Source organism: Anabrus simplex, chromosome 4 (genome assembly GCF_040414725.1).
Source record: "Anabrus simplex isolate iqAnaSimp1 chromosome 4, ASM4041472v1, whole genome shotgun sequence".
NCBI lineage: Eukaryota > Metazoa > Arthropoda > Insecta > Orthoptera > Tettigoniidae > Anabrus > Anabrus simplex.
Window position 1 is genome coordinate 201,861,949 of NC_090268.1, and position 21,351 is coordinate 201,883,299.

At 42.2% G+C, this 21,351-nt stretch overlaps 1 protein-coding gene across 1 annotated transcript in view; it reads left to right on the plus strand.

The window, feature by feature from the left end:
* LOC137500478 (dynein axonemal heavy chain 7-like) overlaps positions 1 to 20,898 on the plus strand; it is a 68,534-nt gene extending 47,636 nt beyond the window's left edge. The window contains exons 3-4 of the mRNA XM_068227375.1: positions 20,546 to 20,702; positions 20,827 to 20,898. Coding sequence (XP_068083476.1) covers positions 20,546 to 20,702; positions 20,827 to 20,898 — 229 coding nt within the window. The remainder of the gene's footprint in view (positions 1 to 20,545; positions 20,703 to 20,826) is intronic.
* Positions 20,899 to 21,351: the final 453 nt, after the last annotated feature.

The window sequence follows — 21,351 nt, forward strand, 5'->3', positions numbered from 1 at the left end:
TTAGATACACTGATTGTCTTAATCTCACCCTCATTTTTCTTCATCACCATTTTTTTAACCCTAGTCAGTGGATACTTTTTAAAATGTTAACTTCATATCTCGTGTCGTTCATCTCGTTCCATTAGGGGCCGATGGCCTTCGGTGTTAGGCCCCTTAAAACAACAAGCATCATCATCATCATTATACCCACAATAGGAGGAACAGCATGCTTCTGCTTTACCAGTGATTACTGTTATGAGGGGCCGGATACCTGGATTTTGGAACCGTTTGGACAAGCAGAATCATCTCTTAAAATAAGGAGTTCTGAATTGGATCCCCTTACTCTTTTGGATTCATGGTCTTTTTTCATCATAATTCGTTTTAGGTTCTAGTCAGTGGATACATTTTTAAGTTTTAATTGTCGGGTCATTTCGTTTCTCCTCGTGCCATTAGGGTCCGATGACCTCACCTTTAGACCCCTTTAAACAACAAACATCATAATTATTGTTACGGGGATACCCGTGGAGCAGAAACAGGTTAAAGAAGGTGCGGGCTTGAATGGGACTAACTACGTTATCAAGGATTGATTTAAAACTTTAACAAAGGTTATATTTCTCTTAAAACTTGACAATTTTACATGACAATGAAACAACAGGTACAATGACAATCTTGAAACAAGTCTAGCAAAATACAAGATTCGTGAACTTCAACAGAACCTGGTCTTCAAGTCCCTCGCATTACTGTTTCTGAGCTCCCAGCTCAAATTTACGAAAGAGCACAAATTTACTCAAGGGCAGAAATCCCCTAATTCATGGTGCACTTGCTCCAAATATATAATTTCTAGCCTTCTAGAGGCAATCGTTAACCCTCTCATGCACAAATTTTGGAAAGGATTTAAAAAGAAATAATTCTCATGTTTCTGGTCAGGAAATACAATAAATAATACCATCTAACACAAATTTCAACAAATTGACTGTTACAACTGTCCAAAAAATGAGAGGCCTCATGTGAGGCTTAAGTGTACGAATGACATCTTTTTGATTACTAGCAGTATAGATAGATGCATTGCAACAGGTATCTAGAAAACATGGTTTAGCCATCTTATAGTAATGTTTACTCAAATATAATGTATAATACATCCATATACTAGTAAATAATAATAATAATTGTTACCGTTTTTTGGTGGTAGGTAGAGGAGAAAGAAGGTGCGGGCGTGAATGAGTCTCAAACTACGGAAACAAAGTTACTGTAAAATTTAACAAGGTTATATTTTCTTTTCAAAATTAAGTAATAACAAAGAACAGGTACTTAGTAGCCGAAAACACAATTTGAAATGTACAAGTACAGGGATTACAGAATTTGGGCTTCTAGCCCTGAGTTCACACTTCTTGAGCACTTAGCCCAACTTTCCGATATACAAATTTTAACAAAGGGGCAGAAGACCCCAATCAAACCCTGGAGCACTTGCTCCAAATTACACAGTAAAGCCTCCTCGAGGCATACAATATCGAATTCAAAAGAGCAATCTGCTCTCAAAGTGTAAGCCAATCACAGGCCACACCAACCTTCACCTTCAAGCTGTCCTCAACGGACATAAACACAGGGGTAAAATACCCAATCTACTGAGGTCTATTAAACGAAAAGCAGGTTAATTAAATGACCTCTAAAACAATTTGAGAGGAGGCGAACTTGCACTCCTAATACACTAGATTAAGACCTACTTGGCACTAGGCCGTTGATACAAGGGCTAATCCCATACTACAGAGGTGACTTAATAGCAATTTACATTACATTACGGAAGAATTGGTTGAGAAAAATAAGTTCACCTCAAGACAATGTGAGTGGGAGCTCGAGAGGGTTAAGCACTCTCTATCCCAATATGTCGTTTGAAAATAGAATAGATACCAGTTGTTTTTACATTTTTAGGAAAAGGTTACATGGTTGAACGCTTAGAACCCGCCCCGAAAGTTAAACTGCTGAGCTAGCAAAGAAAGAAGTTATTAATCGGCCATTACCTTATTGTTGACCGCTGCCGAGGAAAGAGGCGCTTCCCGCCTCCTGCTATGAACTTTACACACTGAAAGATGGAACAGAAGTGGCCCGGAGACCCAAAAATCAGCAGTTTATATCCTCTCGTGGAAGATTCTAGGCGTTAGGGGAAAGAAAACACCCTCCCACAAAGATTTTATTGGGTAGGACCCCGCAACAGATACAAGTTGGGGGAAGATACCCCTGATTGGCCAGAAATTAATAGAAGAATTTCGGGATTGGATACATTCATAACAAGGGGAAAAAAAGGGGTAAATATTGCCAACTTAAACAATGACAGAAAGAAATTTAACAAAGAACAAACTTTTGCAATTAAATTTTCTCCAACAAAATAGTTCTTTGACTCCGCACTAGGTTGCACTATTGTAGATCTTCAGTAGTGTCCTCTAGAAGAGAAAGTTCACACTTCTTAATACAAGCAAACCAAAAGTACGTCGAAAATGACACAGTTCACAAACTCAAAAATTTCCAGGTAGTGACATCTTCTGAGAAATTTGGAAATTAAGACCGTAGATAAAGTTCAGACTTCCTCCAGAAGAGGAGTTTTAAATGGCGCAACTTTTAAATAAGCGGTGTGGAGGTGTACCGCCCGGTACAGACCTCCCCCCCCCAAAGTTCCTCCAAGGGGTAACACAGAAGAACATAAACTTTTGTTTGAGAATAAGTTCCAAGTTTTGATGTTGATATTCAGATAACTTGCAGAAGTATTTGAGAAATTTCTTAATTCGGTTCCAACATTTTGTTGTTGCAGGTGAAGTAAAGTCTTTATGTTTATAGAAGTTGAATTTCTGAAGATAAGCTTTTAATACTTAAAAGTGAAGGAAAATTTTGCCATGTCCACCAAATATTGCTGTTGAATTCCCAAGTGTAGTTATCTCTTATAGTAACTGCCCATGTAGTTGATGTTGATGAAGTTGGATGGCCAGACCGGCCGTTGCAGCTTGCGTCCAAAGGGAGGCCGCTCGGACCCCTTAAGTACCCTGAGATACCGCTCGCCCGCACTATGAGGGGAGCAGAGGTGTTGAAACACGCCGCGCCCGCGGTGAACATATACAGGCTGCGGGCCAGTAGCAGGTCGTGCGCCGCACATCCGCCTTGGCCGGGAGGAGAGCTCCGGCTCGCCGTGCACATGTCGGCCTCGCTGGAGAGGAGGGGGCCCATCCCCCTCCCCAGTTGCTGCACGGCGCTGCGCGGCTGCGGGGGCACTGAAACATTAAAGCTAGGCGGCAGAATTGTGTAGGACCATCGTCTTCATTGAGGGTACAGGCATTATGGAGAGGTTGAGGGGCCGGCGGCGTGTAGATATCCATGGCATTAAATATTATGAAGCCACAGTGTAAGGTGGAGCAGGAGACGGGAGCGTGGTAATGGCCGTGGCAAGGACAGAATGGCAGTTTAACGGGTCGGGACAGGTTTTACAAAAATGCTTACATCAGAAACAAAATATTATAGGTAGTGCAGAATGCCTTAAAAGTGAAACTCAAAAAAAAATATAACCTTCATATCCTTTCAAAATAATATGAAGCAAGTTAACACAGAAATTACACCGGTTTCACCTGGGACAGGTGAACTCTAAATATCCTCTCGGTGGCTGGATTACTTAACAATAAGGTAACCGGCGTTAGAAAATCGAGAATGATACAAGGCCCATGAAATCTGGGGGCAAGCTTGCCCGCGGGAACAAAATTTTTGACCATAACCTGGTCACCTACCTTCAAAGGGTAGGGTCTCCGTCCACGATCATACCTTTCCCTAACCTTTTCATGAGACACTTTAAGATTGGCTTTAGCCTTCTTCCAAAGATCTTTAATGTTGTCCGGATCTATTGTCTCGGGCAGAATGTCACTCAGAGACCAGAGGTTAGAGAGCGGCGAGTTGGGAACAAACTTGAACATCAAAGAAGCTGGAGTAAACTTGTGAGATTCATGAACCGCCGAATTCAAAGCAAAAGCTAACCAATGCAGGGACGTGTCCCACCTGGAAGGATCTTCATGATGATAAGCAATGAGAGCGGACCTGAGATTACGGTTAACCCGTTCAGCCAGAGATGGTTGCGGGTAATAAGCAGAAGTAGTTACATGAGATATTGATAAGTCAAAACAGAATTTACGAAATAAATTAGATGTAAAAGCCTTAGCATTATCAGATACAATATATTGACACGGACCAAAAGAAGCAAAAATAGAATTTAAGCAGGTAATGGTGGACTGAGCGGTAGCCAGCTTAGTCGGAAATAACCAGGAAAATCTAGAAAAACCATCTACACATACAAAGATAAATTTGTTGGCATTTCCCTTCGACTGGGGGAAGGGTCCTACATAATCAATATACAGGCGTTCCATGGGGCGCGATGCTTGATGAGAAGACAAAAGGCCTACCTTAGTGGACATGGTTGGTTTACTAAGCAAACAAGATTTACAGGCTTTTACAAGTTCACGAATTTCACCGTCCATACCCTTCCAGATGAACCTTTCACGAATCTTTTCACGAGTTTTAAAGATACCCAGATGCCCTCCTAATGGGGTTTCATGATAATACTTGAAGATCATAGGCACAAGAACAGCTGGAACGACAACTTTCATCATCTTATCATGCCTCGAAGGGCAACATAAAACACCATTCCTCAGAACATAAGGGACAACATGTTCCCCAGAAGAAAGGGTTTCCATTATCGGAGCCAGCGTCGAATCTTCACGTTGGTATTTCTCAATGTCCCTAAAAAGCATGGGAGCATCTGTTAAGATGGCATTAACACCAGATAGCATGGACTCGGGGGGTGATGAACTGTCGACCTGTTCATGGGTCTCGACGTCGTTAGAAAACATACGGCTGAGTCCATCAGCAATAACATTTTCGGTACCTCTGATATGCCTGACATCGAATTGGAAGGCAGAAATACGGATGGCCCAACGGGCTATACGACCAGTACGACGCGGCCTACCTAAGACCCAGCTTAAGGCTTGGTTATCTGTCTCCAGGTCGAATTTGACATGTTCCAGATAGAGACGGAACTTTTCTAAGGCAAATAAAACTGCCAAACCTTCGAGCTCATAGATGGAATACTTGGCTTCTTGAGCCGACAAAGTCCTAGATGCATAGGCGATGGGGCGCCTCCCTAGTTCAGTCTCTTGAAGAAGGACTGCAGCTACCGCTGACGACGACGCGTCGGTTTGGACGATGAATTTCTTCGAGAAATCAGGCATAGCAAGAACAGGGGCATTACAAAGTGCTAATTTAAGGTCTTCAAAAGCGGCTTGTTGAGAAGGTCCCCACTCGAATTTGATGCCTTTCCTACGAAGAAGGTTTAAGGGCGCCGCTCTATTAGCAAAGTTAGGAATGAACTTTCTGAAGAAATTCACCATACCAATGAATCTGGCGATACCTTTAATGTCCTTGGGAGGTTTAAAATCACGGATGGCCTGTGTTCTAGAATGATCGACAGCTACACCATCAGGTGACACAATATGCCCAAGGAAAGACATAGAGGGCTTAGCGAAGGCAACCTTGGACAACTTAACAGTTAACCCAGCCTTACGAAGGCGATCGAGAACTTCTCGCAGATGATCTAGATGTTCTTCAAAAGTCTCTGAAAATACGACGACATCATCCAAGTAGTGATATAAGTACTCAAATTTGATGTCGGAGAAGACCGTATCTAGTAGCCTAGTGAGCACAGCTGCCCCCGTGGGGAGCCCGAAAGGCACGCGGTTGTATTCGTATAAATTCCAGTCCGTGGCAAACGCTGTAAGGTGTTTAGACTCTTCGGCAAGGGGAATTTGATTATAGGCCTGATTCAAGTCCAAGATAGTGAAGAACTTGGCCTTACGAAACCATGAAAAGCAAGAATGAAGGTCGGGAAGGGGCACAGATTGCAACACCACCTTCCGATTGAGAGCCCTGTAATCAATGACAGGCCTGAAGCCTCCTTGGGGTTTCGGGACTAGAAAAATAGGCGATGAATACGCCGATTTAGAGGGCCTAATAATACCATCCTTCAACATCTGGTCGATAATTTCTTTTAGAGCCTTCATTTTAGGTGGAGATAGCCTATATGGTGGAAAACGGACAGGAATCGAATCCGTGACCTCAATTTTGTATTCAATAAGGTCAGTAACACCAAGAGTATCAGAGAACACCTCAGGAAACGACTGACACAATTTACGAATACTATCAGCCTGCTCCTCAGGTAGATGTCTAAGGTCTAACAACATCTCATCCTGGGTAGGCGAAATAGATGAACATGATACAGAATTACACTTTAACAAGGGAATATTGCAATTGGACGCAAATTTGAATGTGCACGACCTAGACTGGAGATCGAGCACAAGACCAGTGTGAGAAATAAAGTCCGCTCCCAGTATGATGGGGCAAGACAAGTGCTTAGCCACAAACAGTTTAATTTTCCATGTAAATTTAAAAATACGAATTTTGACCAGTACGGAACCTAGAATTTCTAATGGAGATGAATTAGCCGAAACATATTGAATAGGGGAAGAGTCACAGACAGGAAGTTTACAAACAGATTTCAATTTCGAGTACCATTCAGCCGAAATAATGGAACAAACACTGCCTGAATCTAATAGAGCAGTTATAGGCTCGTTATTTAACTCAATCTTAAGAAAAGGAACAGGTGCGGGGGTATCCGCCGCAATCCTAAGACATTCTTTAGGGCATTCAAAAGATGAATTTGAAGGCAGATCTTTCTCTGCATTTACAACCTGATTACTAGGGGCTGAGTCTCGGGAAGATGGATTAGTCGACTCAGCCGAAGCCACTAGTCACTTTTTATTATTAGCATAGCTGGAATTTGCACCAGAAGTTGAGCAGGAGGGGGTGCTATTTGAGTTTGGGCAATTCTTGGCGATATGTGAGAAGGCCCCGCACTTAAAACAGCCTTGTGATGACCCGGCTCCATTCCTTGTCCCACTTGACTTGATCAGTGGACACTTGTCGCGCAGATGGTCAGGCGACCCACAAGCATAACATTTACGGGGATTGACTGGTCGGCGAGGTGGAGGCCGAGTGTTACTAAAGGAAGGCGGGGGTTCTTTCGCGACACGCAAAGAATCGGCATATCTAACTCCTTCCGCTGAAACGGCCAATGCTTCAAGTTCAGAGAAAGTTTGCGGGCACGCCGCGAAACACAAATATGACCTATAGGGAGGTGAAATTCCCTCTACAATAGCCTGTACAATCTGATCTTCAGGAAAATGAAGGGCAAACACCCTAGTATAAAACTTAATGTCCTGTATGAAATCAGCCAAGTTTTCATCCAACCTCTGTACTCGATAATAGTATTTCTGAATCAGAGATGACCTCGCGCGGGCAGGAATGAAATTTGCAAGCAAGTGTGCGTGAAAATCTTCAATAGATGACTGTTCAGCAATGGCTCTAACTATTTTATCTGAGAGAACACCAATAGCATACGGATAGATAATTTGCAAAATCTGACAAGGGGAAAGAGAAAACACAAGGGCGTGATCCTGAAATTCAACTAAAAATCTTAAAAATGAAATAACTTCACTGGTGGTGTTGACAGAAAACTTAGAGATACCTCTTAGCAACATTGCCAATGGATGAGGCAAGCTACTAAACCCGGGTGACATAGTAGGTAAAGGTTTCAATGGCAAGGAAGTTAATTCAGAACGGATGTTACCCAACGATGCACGGCGTTCAGACTCGGTGTCCAATGGGGCAGAGATAGTTTGAGCAGTGGGGGTTTTCCTATTTACTTCTCCCTTAGGAGACTCTTCCTCGCTACCTACATTCACTATGGTGGGTAGATCAGATTTGGGAGGAATTTCCCCGGTTAACAATAGAGTGACTTTACTAGACAATTCAGAAATAGTTTCAAGGAGCGTATTAGCTTCCTTCCTCTGAACGTCATTCACCTTTAGAGACAACAGATCATTAACTCTATTTGAAAAGTGATATAGTCTGCCTTGCACACGCTTAATTTGATTAGGAGACGGATCATTTTCATCAAAAAAACTAACTACAGATGCTAGCCCAGTAATATTCTCGACGATCGTGGAAAGAGAGTCATCAATTTCTTTCTCTCCCAAATTGGGGATGGAAATGGGCAAATCAAGGGACTCTCTAAGCTTGTTAGTGTCTATTGCAACCGTGCCTCCAGATTGAACGTTTCTGATAGTTAACTCGTATATCAACTCCTCTTTGCGCAAGTAGTTAAGGAGGAGAACATCGCGAGGGCCGGGCATGATGACAGAACGATTTTGAAAAACTCACAAATGCCAGCAACTGAGAAAATGGTTAGAGTTTGAATTAAAGCAATGTTTAACCGTCAAGAGGGGCAAAATTGAGACCCATTCAACCACGCTCTGCTACCACTTGTTACCGTTTTTTGGTGGTAGGTAGAGGAGAAAGAAGGTGCGGGCGTGAATGAGTCTCAAACTACGGAAACAAAGTTACTGTAAAATTTAACAAGGTTATATTTTCTTTTCAAAATTAAGTAATAACAAAGAACAGGTACTTAGTAGCCGAAAACACAATTTGAAATGTACAAGTACAGGGATTACAGAATTTGGGCTTCTAGCCCTGAGTTCACACTTCTTGAGCACTTAGCCCAACTTTCCGATATACAAATTTTAACAAAGGGGCAGAAGACCCCAATCAAACCCTGGAGCACTTGCTCCAAATTACACAGTAAAGCCTCCTCGAGGCATACAATATCGAATTCAAAAGAGCAATCTGCTCTCAAAGTGTAAGCCAATCACAGGCCACACCAACCTTCACCTTCAAGCTGTCCTCAACGGACATAAACACAGGGGTAAAATACCCAATCTACTGAGGTCTATTAAACGAAAAGCAGGTTAATTAAATGACCTCTAAAACAATTTGAGAGGAGGCGAACTTGCACTCCTAATACACTAGATTAAGACCTACTTGGCACTAGGCCGTTGATACAAGGGCTAATCCCATACTACAGAGGTGACTTAATAGCAATTTACATTACATTACGGAAGAATTGGTTGAGAAAAATAAGTTCACCTCAAGACAATGTGAGTGGGAGCTCGAGAGGGTTAAGCACTCTCTATCCCAATATGTCGTTTGAAAATAGAATAGATACCAGTTGTTTTTACATTTTTAGGAAAAGGTTACATGGTTGAACGCTTAGAACCCGCCCCGAAAGTTAAACTGCTGAGCTAGCAAAGAAAGAAGTTATTAATCGGCCATTACCTTATTGTTGACCGCTGCCGAGGAAAGAGGCGCTTCCCGCCTCCTGCTATGAACTTTACACACTGAAAGATGGAACAGAAGTGGCCCGGAGACCCAAAAATCAGCAGTTTATATCCTCTCGTGGAAGATTCTAGGCGTTAGGGGAAAGAAAACACCCTCCCACAAAGATTTTATTGGGTAGGACCCCGCAACAGATACAAGTTGGGGGAAGATACCCCTGATTGGCCAGAAATTAATAGAAGAATTTCGGGATTGGATACATTCATAACAAGGGGAAAAAAAGGGGTAAATATTGCCAACTTAAACAATGACAGAAAGAAATTTAACAAAGAACAAACTTTTGCAATTAAATTTTCTCCAACAAAATAGTTCTTTGACTCCGCACTAGGTTGCACTATTGTAGATCTTCAGTAGTGTCCTCTAGAAGAGAAAGTTCACACTTCTTAATACAAGCAAACCAAAAGTACGTCGAAAATGACACAGTTCACAAACTCAAAAATTTCCAGGTAGTGACATCTTCTGAGAAATTTGGAAATTAAGACCGTAGATAAAGTTCAGACTTCCTCCAGAAGAGGAGTTTTAAATGGCGCAACTTTTAAATAAGCGGTGTGGAGGTGTACCGCCCGGTACAGACCTCCCCCCCCAAAAGTTCCTCCAAGGGGTAACACAGAAGAACATAAACTTTTGTTTGAGAATAAGTTCCAAGTTTTGATGTTGATATTCAGATAACTTGCAGAAGTATTTGAGAAATTTCTTAATTCGGTTCCAACATTTTGTTGTTGCAGGTGAAGTAAAGTCTTTATGTTTATAGAAGTTGAATTTCTGAAGATAAGCTTTTAATACTTAAAAGTGAAGGAAAATTTTGCCATGTCCACCAAATATTGCTGTTGAATTCCCAAGTGTAGTTATCTCTTATAGTAACTGCCCATGTAGTTGATGTTGATGAAGTTGGATGGCCAGACCGGCCGTTGCAGCTTGCGTCCAAAGGGAGGCCGCTCGGACCCCTTAAGTACCCTGAGATACCGCTCGCCCGCACTATGAGGGGAGCAGAGGTGTTGAAACACGCCGCGCCCGCGGTGAACATATACAGGCTGCGGGCCAGTAGCAGGTCGTGCGCCGCACATCCGCCTTGGCCGGGAGGAGAGCTCCGGCTCGCCGTGCACATGTCGGCCTCGCTGGAGAGGAGGGGGCCCATCCCCCTCCCCAGTTGCTGCACGGCGCTGCGCGGCTGCGGGGGCACTGAAACATTAAAGCTAGGCGGCAGAATTGTGTAGGACCATCGTCTTCATTGAGGGTACAGGCATTATGGAGAGGTTGAGGGGCCGGCGGCGTGTAGATATCCATGGCATTAAATATTATGAAGCCACAGTGTAAGGTGGAGCAGGAGACGGGAGCGTGGTAATGGCCGTGGCAAGGACAGAATGGCAGTTTAACGGGTCGGGACAGGTTTTACAAAAATGCTTACATCAGAAACAAAATATTATAGGTAGTGCAGAATGCCTTAAAAGTGAAACTCAAAAAAAAAATATAACCTTCATATCCTTTCAAAATAATATGAAGCAAGTTAACACAGAAATTACACCGGTTTCACCTGGGACAGGTGAACTCTAAATATCCTCTCGGTGGCTGGATTACTTAACAATAAGGTAACCGGCGTTAGAAAATCGAGAATGATACAAGGCCCATGAAATCTGGGGGCAAGCTTGCCCGCGGGAACAAAATTTTTGACCATAACCTGGTCACCTACCTTCAAAGGGTAGGGTCTCCGTCCACGATCATACCTTTCCCTAACCTTTTCATGAGACACTTTAAGATTGGCTTTAGCCTTCTTCCAAAGATCTTTAATGTTGTCCGGATCTATTGTCTCGGGCAGAATGTCACTCAGAGACCAGAGGTTAGAGAGCGGCGAGTTGGGAACAAACTTGAACATCAAAGAAGCTGGAGTAAACTTGTGAGATTCATGAACCGCCGAATTCAAAGCAAAAGCTAACCAATGCAGGGACGTGTCCCACCTGGAAGGATCTTCATGATGATAAGCAATGAGAGCGGACCTGAGATTACGGTTAACCCGTTCAGCCAGAGATGGTTGCGGGTAATAAGCAGAAGTAGTTACATGAGATATTGATAAGTCAAAACAGAATTTACGAAATAAATTAGATGTAAAAGCCTTAGCATTATCAGATACAATATATTGACACGGACCAAAAGAAGCAAAAATAGAATTTAAGCAGGTAATGGTGGACTGAGCGGTAGCCAGCTTAGTCGGAAATAACCAGGAAAATCTAGAAAAACCATCTACACATACAAAGATAAATTTGTTGGCATTTCCCTTCGACTGGGGGAAGGGTCCTACATAATCAATATACAGGCGTTCCATGGGGCGCGATGCTTGATGAGAAGACAAAAGGCCTACCTTAGTGGACATGGTTGGTTTACTAAGCAAACAAGATTTACAGGCTTTTACAAGTTCACGAATTTCACCGTCCATACCCTTCCAGATGAACCTTTCACGAATCTTTTCACGAGTTTTAAAGATACCCAGATGCCCTCCTAATGGGGTTTCATGATAATACTTGAAGATCATAGGCACAAGAACAGCTGGAACGACAACTTTCATCATCTTATCATGCCTCGAAGGGCAACATAAAACACCATTCCTCAGAACATAAGGGACAACATGTTCCCCAGAAGAAAGGGTTTCCATTATCGGAGCCAGCGTCGAATCTTCACGTTGGTATTTCTCAATGTCCCTAAAAAGCATGGGAGCATCTGTTAAGATGGCATTAACACCAGATAGCATGGACTCGGGGGGTGATGAACTGTCGACCTGTTCATGGGTCTCGACGTCGTTAGAAAACATACGGCTGAGTCCATCAGCAATAACATTTTCGGTACCTCTGATATGCCTGACATCGAATTGGAAGGCAGAAATACGGATGGCCCAACGGGCTATACGACCAGTACGACGCGGCCTACCTAAGACCCAGCTTAAGGCTTGGTTATCTGTCTCCAGGTCGAATTTGACATGTTCCAGATAGAGACGGAACTTTTCTAAGGCAAATAAAACTGCCAAACCTTCGAGCTCATAGATGGAATACTTGGCTTCTTGAGCCGACAAAGTCCTAGATGCATAGGCGATGGGGCGCCTCCCTAGTTCAGTCTCTTGAAGAAGGACTGCAGCTACCGCTGACGACGACGCGTCGGTTTGGACGATGAATTTCTTCGAGAAATCAGGCATAGCAAGAACAGGGGCATTACAAAGTGCTAATTTAAGGTCTTCAAAAGCGGCTTGTTGAGAAGGTCCCCACTCGAATTTGATGCCTTTCCTACGAAGAAGGTTTAAGGGCGCCGCTCTATTAGCAAAGTTAGGAATGAACTTTCTGAAGAAATTCACCATACCAATGAATCTGGCGATACCTTTAATGTCCTTGGGAGGTTTAAAATCACGGATGGCCTGTGTTCTAGAATGATCGACAGCTACACCATCAGGTGACACAATATGCCCAAGGAAAGACATAGAGGGCTTAGCGAAGGCAACCTTGGACAACTTAACAGTTAACCCAGCCTTACGAAGGCGATCGAGAACTTCTCGCAGATGATCTAGATGTTCTTCAAAAGTCTCTGAAAATACGACGACATCATCCAAGTAGTGATATAAGTACTCAAATTTGATGTCGGAGAAGACCGTATCTAGTAGCCTAGTGAGCACAGCTGCCCCCGTGGGGAGCCCGAAAGGCACGCGGTTGTATTCGTATAAATTCCAGTCCGTGGCAAACGCTGTAAGGTGTTTAGACTCTTCGGCAAGGGGAATTTGATTATAGGCCTGATTCAAGTCCAAGATAGTGAAGAACTTGGCCTTACGAAACCATGAAAAGCAAGAATGAAGGTCGGGAAGGGGCACAGATTGCAACACCACCTTCCGATTGAGAGCCCTGTAATCAATGACAGGCCTGAAGCCTCCTTGGGGTTTCGGGACTAGAAAAATAGGCGATGAATACGCCGATTTAGAGGGCCTAATAATACCATCCTTCAACATCTGGTCGATAATTTCTTTTAGAGCCTTCATTTTAGGTGGAGATAGCCTATATGGTGGAAAACGGACAGGAATCGAATCCGTGACCTCAATTTTGTATTCAATAAGGTCAGTAACACCAAGAGTATCAGAGAACACCTCAGGAAACGACTGACACAATTTACGAATACTATCAGCCTGCTCCTCAGGTAGATGTCTAAGGTCTAACAACATCTCATCCTGGGTAGGCGAAATAGATGAACATGATACAGAATTACACTTTAACAAGGGAATATTGCAATTGGACGCAAATTTGAATGTGCACGACCTAGACTGGAGATCGAGCACAAGACCAGTGTGAGAAATAAAGTCCGCTCCCAGTATGATGGGGCAAGACAAGTGCTTAGCCACAAACAGTTTAATTTTCCATGTAAATTTAAAAATACGAATTTTGACCAGTACGGAACCTAGAATTTCTAATGGAGATGAATTAGCCGAAACATATTGAATAGGGGAAGAGTCACAGACAGGAAGTTTACAAACAGATTTCAATTTCGAGTACCATTCAGCCGAAATAATGGAACAAACACTGCCTGAATCTAATAGAGCAGTTATAGGCTCGTTATTTAACTCAATCTTAAGAAAAGGAACAGGTGCGGGGGTATCCGCCGCAATCCTAAGACATTCTTTAGGGCATTCAAAAGATGAATTTGAAGGCAGATCTTTCTCTGCATTTACAACCTGATTACTAGGGGCTGAGTCTCGGGAAGATGGATTAGTCGACTCAGCCGAAGCCACTAGTCACTTTTTATTATTAGCATAGCTGGAATTTGCACCAGAAGTTGAGCAGGAGGGGGTGCTATTTGAGTTTGGGCAATTCTTGGCGATATGTGAGAAGGCCCCGCACTTAAAACAGCCTTGTGATGACCCGGCTCCATTCCTTGTCCCACTTGACTTGATCAGTGGACACTTGTCGCGCAGATGGTCAGGCGACCCACAAGCATAACATTTACGGGGATTGACTGGTCGGCGAGGTGGAGGCCGAGTGTTACTAAAGGAAGGCGGGGGTTCTTTCGCGACACGCAAAGAATCGGCATATCTAACTCCTTCCGCTGAAACGGCCAATGCTTCAAGTTCAGAGAAAGTTTGCGGGCACGCCGCGAAACACAAATATGACCTATAGGGAGGTGAAATTCCCTCTACAATAGCCTGTACAATCTGATCTTCAGGAAAATGAAGGGCAAACACCCTAGTATAAAACTTAATGTCCTGTATGAAATCAGCCAAGTTTTCATCCAACCTCTGTACTCGATAATAGTATTTCTGAATCAGAGATGACCTCGCGCGGGCAGGAATGAAATTTGCAAGCAAGTGTGCGTGAAAATCTTCAATAGATGACTGTTCAGCAATGGCTCTAACTATTTTATCTGAGAGAACACCAATAGCATACGGATAGATAATTTGCAAAATCTGACAAGGGGAAAGAGAAAACACAAGGGCGTGATCCTGAAATTCAACTAAAAATCTTAAAAATGAAATAACTTCACTGGTGGTGTTGACAGAAAACTTAGAGATACCTCTTAGCAACATTGCCAATGGATGAGGCAAGCTACTAAACCCGGGTGACATAGTAGGTAAAGGTTTCAATGGCAAGGAAGTTAATTCAGAACGGATGTTACCCAACGATGCACGGCGTTCAGACTCGGTGTCCAATGGGGCAGAGATAGTTTGAGCAGTGGGGGTTTTCCTATTTACTTCTCCCTTAGGAGACTCTTCCTCGCTACCTACATTCACTATGGTGGGTAGATCAGATTTGGGAGGAATTTCCCCGGTTAACAATAGAGTGACTTTACTAGACAATTCAGAAATAGTTTCAAGGAGCGTATTAGCTTCCTTCCTCTGAACGTCATTCACCTTTAGAGACAACAGATCATTAACTCTATTTGAAAAGTGATATAGTCTGCCTTGCACACGCTTAATTTGATTAGGAGACGGATCATTTTCATCAAAAAAACTAACTACAGATGCTAGCCCAGTAATATTCTCGACGATCGTGGAAAGAGAGTCATCAATTTCTTTCTCTCCCAAATTGGGGATGGAAATGGGCAAATCAAGGGACTCTCTAAGCTTGTTAGTGTCTATTGCAACCGTGCCTCCAGATTGAACGTTTCTGATAGGTAACTCGTATATCAACTCCTCTTTGCGCAAATAGTTAAGGAGGAGAACATCGCGAGGGCCGGGCATGATGACAGAACGATTTTGAAAAACTCACAAATGCCAGCAACTGAGAAAATGGTTAGAGTTTGAATTAAAGCAATGTTTAACCGTCAAGAGGGGCAAAATTGAGACCCATTCAACCACGCTCTGCTACCACTTGTTACCGTTTTTTGGTGGTAGGTAGAGGAGAAAGAAGGTGCGGGCGTGAATGAGTCTCAAACTACGGAAACAAAGTTACTGTAAAATTTAACAAGGTTATATTTTCTTTTCAAAATTAAGTAATAACAAAGAACAGGTACTTAGTAGCCGAAAACACAATTTGAAATGTACAAGTACAGGGATTACAGAATTTGGGCTTCTAGCCCTGAGTTCACACTTCTTGAGCACTTAGCCCAACTTTCCGATATACAAATTTTAACAAAGGGGCAGAAGACCCCAATCAAACCCTGGAGCACTTGCTCCAAATTACACAGTAAAGCCTCCTCGAGGCATACAATATCGAATTCAAAAGAGCAATCTGCTCTCAAAGTGTAAGCCAATCACAGGCCACACCAACCTTCACCTTCAAGCTGTCCTCAACGGACATAAACACAGGGGTAAAATACCCAATCTACTGAGGTCTATTAAACGAAAAGCAGGTTAATTAAATGACCTCTAAAACAATTTGAGAGGAGGCGAACTTTCACTCCTAATACACTAGATTAAGACCTACTTGGCACTAGGCCGTTGATACAAGGGCTAATCCCATACTACAGAGGTGACTTAATAGCAATTTACATTACATTACGGAAGAATTGGTTGAGAAAAATAAGTTCACCTCAAGACAATGTGAGTGGGAGCTCGAGAGGGTTAAGCACTCTCTATCCCAATATGTCGTTTGAAAATAGAATAGATACCAGTTGTTTTTACATTTTTAGGAAAAGGTTACATGGTTGAACGCTTAGAACCCGCCCCGAAAGTTAAACTGCTGAGCTAGCAAAGAAAGAAGTTATTAATCGGCCATTACCTTATTGTTGACCGCTGCCGAGGAAAGAGGCGCTTCCCGCCTCCTGCTATGAACTTTACACACTGAAAGATGGAACAGAAGTGGCCCGGAGACCCAAAAATCAGCAGTTTATATCCTCTCGTGGAAGATTCTAGGCGTTAGGGGAAAGAAAACACCCTCCCACAAAGATTTTATTGGGTAGGACCCCGCAACAGATACAAGTTGGGGGAAGATACCCCTGATTGGCCAGAAATTAATAGAAGAATTTCGGGATTGGATACATTCATAACAAGGGGAAAAAAAGGGGTAAATATTGCCAACTTAAACAATGACAGAAAGAAATTTAACAAAGAACAAACTTTTGCAATTAAATTTTCTCCAACAAAATAGTTCTTTGACTCCGCACTAGGTTGCACTATTGTAGATCTTCAGTAGTGTCCTCTAGAAGAGAAAGTTCACACTTCTTAATACAAGCAAACCAAAAGTACGTCGAAAATGACACAGTTCACAAACTCAAAAATTTCCAGGTAGTGACATCTTCTGAGAAATTTGGAAATTAAGACCGTAGATAAAGTTCAGACTTCCTCCAGAAGAGGAGTTTTAAATGGCGCAACTTTTAAATAAGCGGTGTGGAGGTGTACCGCCCGGTACAATAATAATAATAATAATAATAATAATAATAATAATAATAATAATAATAATAATACATAATTAGCACAGACAAATAGTCATTCCAAATCAATTTGTACTGCACAGATGAATCTTTATATCTAAGGGATGTACGTAGTGTATGTATCGGGGAGTCATATCTTCCTTGATTCTTCTCCCTGAATGATGAAACACAGTCTTCTTGTTGCTTAGTCCAGCATGTTGTCAGCAATAGAGGAAGGTCTTGTACCATGTGTCGGACTCCAGTACTGTCTTAGTCTTGCATATTTTAATAGGTAATCATATAGTTGATACCGAAATACACTTTCAACTCTGGGACTGTAAGTCTAAAATTGTCTCTACCCTTCTGGGTGGCATACAGATTACTAGCATCAACTCTTTCCTGCATGAACTCTTCAGGGAACATGGATAAAAAATAATCTATAGGCATCCTGCCTTCAATATTTGATGTATGTGTGCCCTGAAATTGGGGAATGTTGCTCACAAGACCATTTCCTTTCTCATCAAACCACAGAAGCGGCCGTGGATTTATCTGAAGACCATTAATTTTATCGGTCGCAAGTGATGGTGGTTGTGGTGATAGCTCCTGAGAATCATTTACACTATTGGCTGAATCATCTTCACTGTCTGATGGCTGTGGCTCCACATTCTCAGATGGGACCCAGAGTTCATCCTCTGATCCAGAAAAATCATTTTCTGAGCTTTACGTGTACAGCATGTTATGGATCTCACTGTTGATACCACATCCCTCAAGTCTACATTCTAAAAAATAGTATAAAATATAACTATCAGCCACACCAGTAAATCAATATTATAACTTATACACATCTGGGCCAATTTTAGTTTATGCTATTATAGATATCACAAAAGTGGGCTACTTTTTAATCCTAAACACATTATATATATATATATATATATATATATATATATATATATATATTTGGTACCAATAAGGGCGTTACTACCTTTGTTTCTTACGTTGTTCCTCCTGTGAATCATTACCACCCCCTTTGGGTGGGGGCGGTAGAATAACACCCACGGTATTCCCTGCCTGTCGTAAGAGGCGACTAAAAGGGGCCCCAGGGGCTCTGAACTTTGGAGCGTGGGTTGGCGACCACGGGGCCTTCAGCTGAGTCCTGGCATTGCTTCCACTTACTTGTGCCAGGCTCCTCACTTTCATCTATCCTATCCGACCTCCCTTGGTCAACTCTTGTTCTTTTCCGACCCCGACGCTATTAGGTTTGCGAGGGCTAGGGAGTCTTTTCATTTTCACGCCCTTCGTGGCCCTTGTCTTACTTTGGCCGATATCTTCATTTTTCGAAGTGTCGGTTCCTTCCATTTTTTTCTCTCTGATTAGTGTTATATAGAGGATGGTTGCCTAGTTGTACTTCCTCTTAAAACAATAATCACCACCATCACCACCACGAATCATTACCAGGGTTTACTGAACTGGAAGAACGTGACTGACCGGAATCTCCATCCATGTTTACGTACAGTATATATAAATAAAATAACAAGTGTTACAGGATGCAATTATCATGCGATCAAGAGAATTTCAGGTTAACAAGTCAATATTAGCAAGATATGCTCCTCAAAGGAGCGATAAACTGAACTGTATGACAGGAGTAAAATGTAAGGTTAGAATCCATCCTGCACCCTTCAACACAGATAGGCCTCATGTGAGGTCTCACATTCAAACACAAATAACATGATCCACAATAAAGATAGTTGTAATAATATAATGTTATGTATTAATGATATCACATGCTTTACAAACCTAAAAATAATTTTATTTACCTCCTAGTTGATATCTGCCGAGCAACACACGTCACTGGACATTCACAGATGCAATAACAACACAACTTCAAAGAATATCACAGCAGAGATGAAAGGTCTGGGTCCTTACAGTGTTGCAATCCATCCCACGCTCATGAAACTATAAAGTGACCTTACTTGAGGTCTATGTGTGGCAATGGAAACGTGACAGAAAACTTCTGTTGTCAAGGAGACTTAGCATGACAATTCAAATATCAATTAATTTCAGAACGAGAGGGTTAATCTTACAAAAACTTTGAAAAAGAGCTAACAGGCTTTCAGTTTTGCAAGCCTATTCAAGGCAACATCAACTTACAATCACTGGCCTCTCAAGGCACAACTTACAATTTGAAAAATGATTTTATACAGGGGTATTTAATACCCAACCTACAGGGCATTCATGGAAAAGAACAGGTTAAATAACTGGCCGAAACACAAAAGGAATGGATGCGTACACTGTGCTCCAAGATAATGAAAACTTTGGAACCTACCGTGCTCTAGGCCGATTAAACATGGGCTATTCCTAACCTACTGAGGGGACTCGTATAGAAATTACTTTGCCACATTACAGACTGACAACCAGTTACAAAATGTAGTCACCTCAAACCAAGATGAAAGGGAGCTCGAGAGGGTAATTCACTCTCTAACCCCGATCTACAAATAAAGGGTTTACGAATTTTTTATATTAGGCGAAAGATGATTTACATTTTAGAAAAGTACCTTGCATAATTAAAGATTCGGACCTTTCCCTCGGATTAAACTGCGGAGGTAGCAAGAAAGAATAAAGTTATGTGGCCATTACCTTATAGATGTTCTAGCTGCCGACGAAAGAGGCCGCCCGCCTCCTGATTAACACACGCACTCAGAAGGATGACGATCAGTTGGCCAAGAAACGTGAAAAGCCGCAGTTTATAAACCCTCAGGGAAGATTCGAGATCATTCAAGACTAAACCAGCCACATCCTCTCAATTTTATTGGTTGAGTTCAAAACTAACACACAGAATCGAACAAGAACCCTGCAATGGGTTGATAATTAATTACAGAAATTAATGATGGGCTAGATTCAAAACTGGCGGAAAGGAAAAGGAAATATTGCCAACCCAAAAATAAATGAACATCAATCAGTTACAAAAACTTAGAAACTTCTTTAAATTATAAGTTCTTCCACTTTGCACCAGAAGGCATGATCATAAATTTTACTAGTTGACATCTGTAGAAAAAAGTCAAACTTCTTGATGTATTTCAAAGCAGAACAAGGAGAAATTCACTCACTTTAGGAAAGTGCACAATAACAAAATTACATAATATTTCGGTGGTGACAACTTCTGATTAAAATTCTAAATTCCAGTTGTATTAGTTTCCACTTTAGTTCGATAGAGGGGTTCATTTAGGCGCTAAGTTTGAATGCGCGGAATTGAGGTGTACCTCCCGGTACAATTATCATGAAAGCAACAATCACCACCACCGCCACCTCGTCAAGGAATTGAACTGCGGCATTGGGCTGTTACCTTTAATCTCTTAAGGCTAAATATAAATTTCTCTCTGTACCAATCATCTTTGACTGTTTGTTTAATTATTATCTTATATGAGTATCTCATTAATTAATAGTTTTATTTCAGTTCAAGTTTAAGACTTGTCAACGTGAAGGATCTGGCCGGTGCAGGAAGAGCCATGTCTTTGACAGAATTTGCAACTGCGTTGAACAAACAAATCGACAAAGCTAGAAACATCTTGCGAAAAGAATGGGTTCCGGAGATTCACAATCTGTTTCTACAGGTATGTTACAAATGCTGTTTAAATTGTCTGTTAGTTAAGTGGGTTTTTTTTTTCGTACAATGCTGTCATAATTTTAATCTTGATGTGTTCTGTTATTTAAATGTGAGCAACTGTCTTGTTCTAGAAAACTGGACGTTCGTATTTCTCCAACCCAGAAATCTTGGCCCGTAGCCAGGATTATTTGGTACCCCTGTAGGTGGGGGACGCAGACGAAGGATGCACACTCGGTACCCGCTGCTCGTCGTAATTGGTGGCTAAAAGGGGCCCCAGGGCTCTCAGCTTGGGAGCGTGGGTTGGTGAACACGGGGCCCTTAGTTGATTCTTGCGTTGCTTCCACTTGTGCCAGGCACCTCACTTTCATCTATCCTGTCCGACCTCCCGTGGTCAACTCTTGTTCTTTTCCGACACCGACGGTATTAGAGCATTTGATGCCTCGGGAGAATTTCATTTTGACACCCAACATGGACCTTCCCATTGTCCGGTGCTTCATTTTTCCAATGCTATAAGACCTATCTGTGTCGGTGCGACGTAAAGCAACTAGCATTTGTCGAATTGTCGCATTACTTCATTTCTTTCTCTCTCTGACCCCTGTGGGTGGGGGAGCAGATGATATACACCATGGTATCCCTGCCTGCCAAGAGTAGCGACT